Source organism: Patella vulgata, chromosome 1 (assembly GCF_932274485.2).
Source record: "Patella vulgata chromosome 1, xgPatVulg1.2, whole genome shotgun sequence".
NCBI lineage: Eukaryota > Metazoa > Mollusca > Gastropoda > Patellidae > Patella > Patella vulgata.
Window position 1 is genome coordinate 80,318,974 of NC_065879.2, and position 12,080 is coordinate 80,331,053.

General features: G+C 38.1%; 1 protein-coding gene across 1 annotated transcript; it reads right to left on the bottom strand.

Moving 5' to 3' along the window:
- Positions 1 to 3,964: 3,964 nt before the first annotated feature.
- LOC126824689 (uncharacterized) lies at positions 3,965 to 11,645 on the bottom strand. The gene is made up of 5 exons (XM_050554010.2): positions 11,531 to 11,645; positions 10,995 to 11,109; positions 8,883 to 9,007; positions 5,283 to 5,447; positions 3,965 to 4,623 (listed from the first exon to the last, which is right to left on the bottom strand). The coding sequence occupies exons 1-5, from the start codon at positions 11,601 to 11,603 to the stop codon at positions 3,980 to 3,982; spliced, it is 1,122 nt and encodes a 373-aa protein (XP_050409967.1). The 5' UTR covers positions 11,604 to 11,645; the 3' UTR covers positions 3,965 to 3,979.
- Between the last annotated feature and the right edge of the window lie 435 nt (positions 11,646 to 12,080).

Sequence of the window (12,080 nt, forward strand, 5' to 3'; positions counted from 1 at the left end):
GTACACAAAAGCTGTTCCCCGTTTTCTGCGCAAGATGGGCGAGTTTTCATTTTCCCAAAAAGGGGTGCCAAACTTTGGAATTACACAGAGACACCAGAGTGTGCACCCAACACTCTCTGTTTTAATCTAAACTAAAGACTCGTTTGTTTAGAGAATCATATATATAAATAGAATCATGCGCGTATCAGTTTGTGAATATGCCCGTGTAGTGCTTAGAAATAACTATTGTTATAATGTAGCGCTTTATAAATAATAATAATAATAATAATATAGTAATATAATAATAATCAAGACTCCGAAGAACTGAAAATTATTTGGGTTTGGCCTTAATTTATGACTGTTTTTCACAAATGTTTTTTTTTGTTTAGCTGTGTAACAACCAAACACAATTAGTCATCTGCTTCAATTATTAAACATGCATTATGCAAGAGCTAAATCTGCCTATTGTGGGTATTTCTTTAGACCTGAAATGTTATCTAAATTATTAATTAGATATTAATTAAAGATACACTATGGAAGATTAGATAAAGAGCTGACAGTTCTCACTACAATGGTTAACTAGATAATGTAACGGGAATATGCTGAAAATTGCTTCACTCTACGTCGAGAAAATATTATTGTAGCCCCGATTGTTATTGTTACCGCGGTCACGATAATTAATAACGTTTCGATAATAAATCCATTTACGGTTAATCATCAATGAGCGTTAAGCAGCAGATCGGATTCAAAACCTATCAAAATCGGACACATAATATGGCATCGAGTGTTGATTATGGTCTTTTCATGTTAATAAATGTCTAAAAATTATTAATAGTTTATATAACATTTCGGACTTAAAAAAAGACCTGCAATAGGCAGATTTAGCTCTTGCATAAGGATTTGAATACACTTTGTAATGGATAATTTAACGTGAAAATAGATAATAGAGACTTTGTTTATCATTGTACCAACGTGAGTAATGACGATCGAGGCTAGCCTAATAATCGCTTATATCTCGGTTCAGAGTGAAGAAATCAATCTGTTTCACAGAGGATTACGAGTCTTCTCATATCTCTGTAAAAGATGACTGCCTTCAACACGTACGTCACATCACACAGCGTCAAACATCGGCTGAATGGCGCGTGTATTGTTTACATAAGACGCTACTGGTTCGGGCGGAATGGTGCCTTTTACTCATTTTAATACCCATTTACACTAAATAGGAAATAATTTTTACGTACCAATACTTCAAACGTCTTTATTAATTTTTCTAATACATTAAAAAAAATGTTTTAGAATTTAATTTGTCGCAGGAAAAAAGTTAATATTTTTGGCTCATTAAGTCGCATCGATGTCATCCTTATCAGTGGTTGTAGCGGCCTCGCGAATATTCACTGTATGAAGAAATTTGACTGAAATCTTCAGTATATCCTGTTTTCATTATCGGGGAGCCACGGTGGCAAAGTGGTTAAGACGCTGGGTCGGGTGTTCGATCCCTGCATTGGTCGAGAAAGTTCATCCAGATTTTCCGACGTGGTTTCCCCTTGTCAGTTGTGCAGAACGGAGGACCTGACAAGTACAGCTGTCTAGTCCTTCGGATGAGACAAAAAACCGAGGTCCCGTGTATATATTGGAATGCACGTAAAAGATCCCCTGGCAGTTGGAATTCGATATAAGAGTAGGCGATAGTGCCGCTGCCCGGGCAAAATTTCCCTCATAGCACACTGTATGGCGTATGCCCGTCTTCATTAGCCCAGTATACGAGCAGAACAGTAGGACGTTAAACCCTATTTCATTTCATTTCATTTCGTTTTTATTATCTATTTTTAACTATTCTAGCGAGAACTGTCAGCTCTTTATCTAATCTTACCTATTGTTTAGTTAATTAGTCACCTGTCTTCATTTTAACTGACACAAAATCAATTACGCAGTAAAATTATTATCACAGACAATAAACAATAATAAAAAACAAAAAACAAAACAAAACAAAACAAAAGCAACAACAATAAAAAAAATCACACACACAGGAAAATACTAAACCTTTAATTATTGATTTCGAACCGTCATAACTTGATTTCACAGGTGAACTAAACTATTTTAAGGGTGGTTTCTTTTTTTTACATAGGCTCTGCCTGTTCACCAATACCGTTCAGATATTCCGAATAAAATATTGTTTATAAAACCAATATATTTTAAGAATAGCGCCTGTTCATTGGCTGATCAGTAAAGCCATAGCACATATTCTTACTTTCAGCCAATGAAAAGGTTTCGTTCTTAAGATATTTTAGTTTACGGGTTTTGTTTTAATAACACATCCGGATAAATTATTTACAAACACACGGACATCATCACCCTGCTACCACCTCGACAGACCTTAAGTTCGAAGAACCGGGGGAGGGATGCGGGACGTATTAAAGAACCACAAAAGCATAAATCGTATTGGCCACCACCAGTTATGTCAAGTCATCACTTTCCCTTTAAATAACAAGCTCTGCTAATTTCTGCTCTAAAAGTTAACGAAATATAGTAAATTCCGCTAGTATGTCCTCTTAACACAACTCTAGGAAAAAAATAAGTTCTATCAATGCTGTTGTTCCGCCACCTATAGGTCGTCGTAATTGATATTATTTCTGCAGTGATCCAATTAAAATTATATTTTTATTTCGTTTCGTTTTTATGGCCCTGATGTTCTTCTACACAGTGGCGCAATCTGGGTTGGTTGCTCGGGGCGCCCAATTCTTACCGGGGTGCAAAAAATTCAAAAGAAAGGGAAATAAAGTAGTGATAATAAATAATGGCGCGCCCTCACACAGAACATATCTCAAAGTCCGAACAAAATTACGTTCCCTCGAAACATTTTTTTTGGGGGGGGGGGGGGGCGGTGGGCGGGTGCAATGCTTGTCTTGCTCCGGGCGCTGCAGATCCCATCTGCGGTATCCCCATTAGCCTCACCCCAATCCACTCAATGGGGAAGACACGTACATATTATCTGCCCTTGATGATTGTGCTATTTTTACCGACCAATCGAAAACATCGTTAAATGCATACGAACTGACATAAAAACATCGTTCCCATCGAACAGATGTTTTGGGACAACTTTTTGTGAGCTTGTAACTTCTTTTATATTAAATTTCTTGCAAACTTTCTTATTATCGAGCAAACACGCCGCCATATTGTTGTGAACGTAAACCATGGGGCTAAGGCTGGTTTTTAAACAGTTTGATTGGTCCGTAAAATCAAGCTACGATCAATGAATACATGAATACCCATGGATGAACCAAGGGTATAGTGGAGTAGAACGGAATGAGACCACTGGGTATACAGAGGATGTACAGAGATCCTATATGAGATTACCATACTATACTCGGAGAGGTCCCCGTAATAAGTTTATACATAGACCAATCGACGATTGGATGTTATGCGTACAGTAGGACACGACTTGACAGAAGTTCAGTAAAATTGTGCCCAGTAGAATATAAAATACGGCATATAACAGGAAGCAAACGAAACACGAGTGGAAAAACTTCTAATGTTCATCAGATTGGGCGTATTTACGAGTCAAGTAGCCACAACTGTTCGTTGTGCGAATAAGGACATTGAAAGAAATAAAGAGGTGAGTAGAAAGGCAAGAGTGTAACTGCATTTCGCAATATTAGCAATAAATCTCCCTGAATATCATGCAACTGGTAGTGTTAACGACACTCAATATTGTTGGTTAACAGCCAATGTTTGTTTCTCCACTAATAAATCGTCCAGTAAGTTACATCAGTGCAAAAAATAAATTGCTTAGGACTTGGTGGTAAACAGGTATTGTTTTTCTCCGCATAAAATAAATGTTCCCGTAAGTCACGCCATCGCAAATACTAAATAGGTTAGGACTTAAAGGAATGATACAATGTAAGGTTTAAGAATACAACGTAAAAAATGCCACAACATAACGTCGAAGAATACAACCCAGAGAATATTTATACGTAACAAATTTGGAAATTTAACACGTGGCTTAAAATTTATACTCGTATGGAGGAGGTGGGGACCAAATCGATTCTTCGTTCCTCGTCGGTACTGATGCCGCTGTTTGGGAAACTGGCTGGCCGCGATTGTTTGTTCTGTCATTGTTGGCCGTTGGAGCTTGCTTACGTGGTTGTTGTGGTGGTACTACAAATTTTGTTTCCGAAACGGTATGAGCGACGTTGCCTGCTATAGAGGAGTAGCGAGGTGGCTCTGGCAGTATTAGGATTGAAGGCGAGAGAGGATCGTTTTGACCACTGGGCAAAGAAGAATAGGCAGGAGGAGGGGCTTGGTTTTTGGACGGGGTTCCATTACTGTTGATTCCTAAAGAGGAGTAGGACGGCGGCGAACAAGCAGTTGCTTGAAGCGGACAGTTGTTAAATTGCACGGTGTTGTTGCGAACGTTGAAAATACTCTGTGTGGTCGTCGTTCTTGCGTTGTTCCGTGGCCGATTAGTTAGCGTCGTTGTGTTCCCCGAGAACAGTCCCCTGTTCCCGAACCTGAAGGTAGTTGATGGTTTGATAGCCCGTCCTTTCATTCCTTTCTTGAAGCAGCAGCAGCAAATGGCACCAATAATTAGCACACCGCCAGCGATGCTTCCCATGGTGGCGCCCATTGTTCCTGCACCACCACCCCCTGAAATGTAGAGATATGTAACGTTCAAGTATCTCCCCCCGGGTCATTTTCACATTTTTAGAACAAACATATTATTTTTTATTAATACATTCATTTTTCTACAGGTCTGGGAAAAAACCGAAGATCCCCATAAAAGCCACTTCACGACTTGGTACATACAGTCGTGGAACTGTGTTAGACCACTCGAATAATATGACAAAGTAAAATTTCGAACTTGATCGAGACAGAATTATATAATATTATACAGCATCACAGTTCATGTTACTTAGCGTGTTTTATAATATTGAGATCATATCAAGAGATCATACAAGACATTGACCCCTTCACCTCTACGTGTAGTGGTGTGTTTAATTTAGACATGATAAACTCTCGTAGCTGATTGTTGAAAACAGTTATTAAAGATTAGCATATTACTTCCACGTGACCAGGAGGAGGCTCGTCTGTCCAGCATCGTGGATCTTCGCCAGGTCCTCCAGCTTCCTCGTACGCATAAGCGAATTATGGAAATAGAATTGAACCACGTGTTAGTCCCGAAATGAACAGACTTGTGTCAAGTGGGTGTTAAACCTATTTGTCTCTCTCACTGTGTTTGTCTCGAGCTGTCAGACAGTCAGTTGCGTTCACCTGACATTACTAATTATGCGTTCTAGAGAGCTTACCTGATGTGCGTGAAGGTTCCGAATTGTATTTTGCAGTGAATCCTTTATAGTGGTTAAGATGATTGGTACGGAACACAACGAACATATAGACCCCCGAGCTGTAGTATATAAGACTTTTGCCGATACCACATATTGTTGCTATTGGTATGGCTTCCGTGTCCTTACCTGCGAAAACAAATGTATGTAAGTTATCAGTACATACACAACAAATCGAAAGTTGAGACAGATATTAAATTTACGCTCTGTAAGTCTCTACTAGTAACACCTTTGTCATTGCCAACCAACATTCGGGATATGTCCGGCCTGAGTCTCGATACAAGGTTTAAATCCGCGACACTAGGCCATACATTAGCGAAACGGAGGATATTTAGCCTGTCCTTGGCGATAAATTCAAAGCCAGCACACGCCCTTGTCAAAGCCAAATTGGTATCCATGTTCGGCATCTTCCACCAACCTTCAGTTTCGGTCAGGCTTCAGTCTAACAATGCACGACTAATGCATACATTGGGGGAATCACCGATAAATTAAGCCAGTATACAATTGCCTCAGTTTTATCCATGTAGATGTAGATAATACATCGTTCACCAACCTTTGGGTGCATCGGGGACAATATCAATGCTTGATTTGGGGAATTGGTTTAAATTTAGCTGTTGTTGTATCCCTAAATAGACACAGAATCCCCTCATATTGGCCTACACGCTTTGGTTTAGAGTTTAAAAATGCTAATAAAAATTGATCCGATCGCAACAGATGCTCACAGCCTGTATGTTGGCATGCATGTAAACGAACTCCTAGAGGCCTGTTTCACAAAAACTTAAGCTAAAATCACTAAAATAGATTTTAACCAAAATCAAAATGAAATTTTAAATTTTTTGTTTTTCACGAAGACCGATTGTAACTTAAAATGCAATTTTAATAGATTTTAGTTACACTGTGCGCAGTGCACATTTCCGGTGGGTTCACTTAGAATGTAAGCAATTACGCTTCAAAACTGAATTAACATTGCTTTAAGTTTTTGTGAAACAGGGCCCTGACTTAATTTAAACCACCGCCCACTCCATACCGCATGACCCGGTTGGTTGGTTTAACGCCCTACTTTTCTGGTTGTGTTTCCGCCTAATCTACACCGATTACCAACTGTCAAAGGCTCTTTAATGTGCATGCCAAAGTGTACCCGAGACCGCAGTTATTCGTCCCAACTGTTTTTGCCCGGTCCTCAGTCAATGGGAAACCTGGCTGATAAACTCCGAAGAACTTTCTCTGCCGATGAAAAATTGAAATGGGGTTTAACGTCCTACTGTTCTGCTCCTATACTGGGCTAATGAAGACGGGCATACGCCAAACAGTGTGCTATGAAGGAAATTTTGCCCGGGCAGCGGCACTATCGCCTACTCGTATATCGATTTCCAACTGCCAACGGATCTTTTACGTGCATTCCAATATATACACGGGACCTCGGATTTTCGTCTCATCCGAAGGACTAGACAGCTGTCCTTGTCAGGTCCTCCGTTCTGCACCACTGACAAGGGGAAACCACGTCGGAAAATCTGGATGAACTTTCTCGGCCAATGCAGGGATCGAACACCCGACCTCCAGGCTAGCGAGCCAGCGTCTTAACCAGCTAGCCACCGTGGCTCCCCGATGTATAGATAATGACGTGTCCAGGGTATAGCGTTGTTTAACACAGGCCTTGGAGCGCCTTTGCTGTGCCGTTACGATTGAATGAAATTGAAGAACAATTAGATCGGACAACAACGTTCGACCGAACAAAATATTGGTCAAGCATATCGCCCATGCTTGATTCCACCAAGAGCACCAAACGAATTGACTAATGCATGACTGGATATTGATTAAATGGAGTTATCAAACGGCAAAGTCGATCGAAACTGGATTCTATTCAATCAATGTTTGTGGAAATCGCGCCTAAGTTTATATAACCTACCTACATACAGTGGACTCTTTCAAATCCGATATCGTATGGGATCGTTACAATATGTCGGATAACACAGACTGTCGGAATACTCAGTTTTATCAAAACCGGAAGTATTATTGTAACTTCGAAAACCGGAAGTATTATTATAATGTAGTTTCGAATCCCCAGAACGTTATTCTCTTTAAAAATGATAAACCTTTCTGTACATTCAAATTTTTTTTACATTAATTTTTATTTCATTTAACATGCGTAGGAATTTTGAATAGGTCAAGTCTGTCGTTAATTTATCTTCTTCATCGTCTTCAGATGATCGCACACTTGTCTTTTGGTGTCACGTGTTCATTGATAATCTGTCGTTCTATGTCCAATCAATGTTTGTGGAAATCGCGCCTAAGTATATTTTCTCTACATACATATATACATGTATAAGCCTTACATAGCTGTTGTGCGTTGTCGAATATCAAGGCAGAGTAGTCTCAAAATTCCATTGGTAATATGTTGATTGTGTATGACTGGCACGACTGATAACGAAAATGTAGACAGTTTTACTTGGTCTCAATTGTACATGCCTCTCGAACTGTTCCATCCAGGTTGGTATGGGATTGTAGGATTAGCTAGCCTGTGATGCTTCCCGTATTGCGAATGCGGTAGAACAAACAAGTATCGGTTCAGGGACGAAGTGGAGGGGTCACTATGACATGCTTTGCGTCATCGGTTTAGAGGGTTTAGAGCTTTTCCACCCCCTTGAGTTTTTGCGCAATTCTCGTAATCAGACGGTTCCAACGCTATTGGCAGATTCTGGTGTTCATTACCTCATAATCATATTGCTCAATCATATGTCATATACTGTGGCTCAACTATGCGACAAATCGATTCTAACATGATCTATGTTGTCAAAATATGTCTCGTAGAGGATTGCCGTCCACTCCCACCCACCAACCGAGCTATGCAAAATAAGCGGCCACCACACCCCTTGATATTATTTTATATCACGCCCTTGATTAGATGCTCTGCCTTGAAATGGTTACCCGGGCCGTCGCCCCAATTGCCACCTCTATGCAAAACAAACGATTACCACGCCCCAATTACCCCTCTCTTCAAAATCAGCGGTCACCACTCCCCTTAATATTAATTTATATATACGTCCTTGATTACATGTCCACCCTTGAAAATATGGACACCCTGTGCCGTCGCCCCTTTTGTCCGTCTTTGCACGCTACTGACCATATTATGTTAGATACTTAAAGATACATTATGGGAGATTAGATAAAGAGCTGGCAGTTTGCATTATAATAGTTAAAAACTAGATAATGTAAAGGGAATTTGCTGAACATTTCAGTCAAATTGGTCCACTCTGAACCGAAATTTTAGCGATTGAATTTTCGACCTAGCCTCGATCGTCATTACTAAAGTCGGTACGATAAAAAACATAGTTTCGATTATCCAGTTCATGATTAAATCATGAATGGAAGTCGAACAACAAATCGGAACCTAATCCGATAAACATCGCAGGCTAGCGATGGCATCGAGAGTTGATTATGGTCTGGATAAGTTAATTAATGTCTAATTAATAATTTATATAACATTTCAAGTCTAAAGAAAGAACTGAAATAGGTAGATTTAGCTCTTGCATAATGTATGTTTAATTATTCTAATGTACAACTTACCGTCATATATAGTTATATTATCCAATTCACAGTTGGTATCATCTTCTACATGTATCAGATTAAAATGAATTTTAACTAATCGATTGTCCTCCTCTGATCTAATCTGCCATTCACAGAGCTGATCGCTGAAAAAATTATTAAGAGGGGATGAACAAGAGACGTGTCTTATCGTTCTTCTTTCGAATAATGGGGGGTTGGATGATGGAATGGTATAACGCGTGCACTTAAATCATAAGGTCTGTCATAAGGAGTATGGGCACTTGTCCAGCCTCGTGGGTTTTCTCCAGGTCCCCCCTACGCACAATAATATAATATTAGTCCACAATAACAATAAACAGTATTATATATAATGTTAGTCTACAATAAACAGTATTATATATAATTCTACAATAAACAGTATTATATATAATATTAGTCTACAATAAACAGTATTATACAATAAACAGTATTATATATAATTCTACAATAAACAGTATTATATATAATATCAGTCTACAATAAACAGTATTATACATGTTAGTGTACAATATCGGTCTACAATAAACAATATTATATATAATACTAGTCTACAATAAACAGTATTATATATAATATTAGTCTATAATAAGCAGTATTATACATGTTAGTGTACAATATCAGTCTACAATAAACAGTAATGTTAGTCTATATCAAACAGTATTATATATAATATTAGTCCACAATAAACAACCACCTAACCATTTTGATTTTGGTTTTACTCATTGTTTTTTTCTCTCTCAGCATTCTGATTTAAGCCATTGTTGTTAGTTAATTAAAACCAATATTGTCCCAAGATAAAACATTGTAAATTTGAATTAGATCTCTTATATTCGAGAGTAACTTAATACACTGTTGACAATGGTAACCAAGTCAAGATCTGGAGCATTTCTATACCTTTATTGTTGCTGACTTCGGACTACTGACGATATTTGTTTTACTGACTTTCGCCTCTTAACTAACTTTTTTTTATGTTCTTATAATAAGTGTATATAATTAGGACAAAGAGTGGTTCCAGGTTAGTAAGTATATTGAACTGTGCTATAATTTTGTGTTGCTGACTTTAGGTCCATGAAAACACGCAAAAAATTATTAGGGCAATGTGTGGTTTTAGGAGAGAAAAAATAATGAACTATGCTATATTTATGGTCGAGTTCCGCGTTTTCGTTATAAGTTTGTACTGCTGACATTGTATTCAATAGAATTGTGACCTGTTTATTCCAGTTCAATTACTAAATGTCATTGAAACAATTTATCTTAACTATAGTTGGTATTTTTTTCCAATTTACTAATTTTGTGTTGATGACTTTGGGTTCCTGACAATAATTTTTCGACTCCGGTCTCTTAATTGAAATTGTTTGGATTTCAAAAACTTACTTACTCATAATGAATATAATTTATTTACTGAGTGGTTCCAGGACAGTAAAAATGTGAACTGTGCCATATTTATAGTTGAGTTCATATTCCCGCCAACAATTTTGTGCTGCTGAAAATAGGTATATTTGCCGACTTCCGCCTGTGAGCTAGGTTTTTTGAAATAAGTATAATAAGGGTACCGATTGATTCCACCAGAAGAATTAGAGTAATTTCGTGTTGCTGTCTTGAGGCTCCCTGACCAATTTTTTTGTCGGCTTCCGCCCCTTAACTATACTTGTTTTGATTTTAAATTTACTTACTTATAATAAATAATAATTAGGGCACCGTATGCCACCGGGAGGATAAAAATAGAGCACTGTGCTCCCGACAATTTATTTTTGATGTCGACTTCCGTCTCCTGAATATTGTGTTTAAAATATAAATTTACGCACTCTTTTAAGTATAATTAGGAAAAACTCATGAATTGTGCTACAATAGTGATAGTCGAGTTCAGTGCCCAGCCAATAAATTTGTGTAGCTGACTTTGAGCGCCTGACAATAGTACTTTTTTTAAAACTGTAATAACTCTTAATAAGTATAATTAGGCTACCGAGTCATGCAGAATACAAATAATTGCCTTTGTCATATTTTATTGTTGAGATCAGCGTCTATCTCCTGAAAATAAATCTGATTTGTCAACTTCCGTCTCCTAAATAGTTTTATTTATAAACAATTACTCACTCATAATAAGTATAATTAGGGTACCGAGTGGTCCCAGGAGAGTAAAAATAATCTACTGTGCCATATTTATCTGCTGTTAGGTAGTCTATTCCTTCATGTGACCTACAGCCAGCGTCTGAAATTAAACACAATTTCTTTTAATAGCAATAAGGGGAGTTGGATGGCGTGGTTTCCATTCCCCGGTTGTACGTGACAAGGAGTAGGGTCGCCTGTCCAACCTCATGGGGTTTCTCCGGGTCCTCCCCCTCTCTCTCTTTTAATAGAAATAAACCGAGTCATTTATATACACAGAAATGAAATGGAGTTTAACGTCCTACTGTTCTACTCCAAGGGCTAATGAAGACGGACATACGCAGTACAGTGTGCTATGAGAGGAATTTTACCCGGACAACTGCGCACTATTATATCGAATTCCAACTGCCAAGGGATCTTTTACGTGCACTCCAATGTGCACACGGGACCTCTATTGTTTGTCCCATCCGATAGCCTAGACATGATCGTAAAATAGCGAGTGCATTCATACATCAAATACTTACAGGCTCCATGGTTTATCAGTAACTGTATCAATAGTCCGAATATCACGTGACAGGCGATCAACCAATCACACATCTTGTATTAATAACTTCAAGTCACGTGACTACTCACATATTCATGTCATGATGTCTGAAAAGAGAATATTTTTAAAAAATAAGTATATATCCCATTGAAGAAGGCAGTTATCACGAAATGTGAAATGCTATCAAGTGTTCTTGATTTACAGTCTGCATTCATACGAGTGTGTTTTAACAATGATATAACATTTGTTCTCAACTAGCCTCATTAAGTCCTAATTAGGAGATAGTAAGTCCTAATTAGGAGAGATGGTAAGTCCTATAGGAGATAACCCCATTAAAGGACAATATTGGTGTCAGTCACTGTTAGTCATTATCACATACGTGATAGAACTGGTTAAACACATTCCAAATCTAATTTTTAACACGAGAAAAATAGAAATAGCCCGTACATTCCCGTGTTTTTATTCATTCTATAATTAATAAAATCGTAGTAATGCATGGACTTTTTCTACTGTTTTCCTTTTCGCTTATC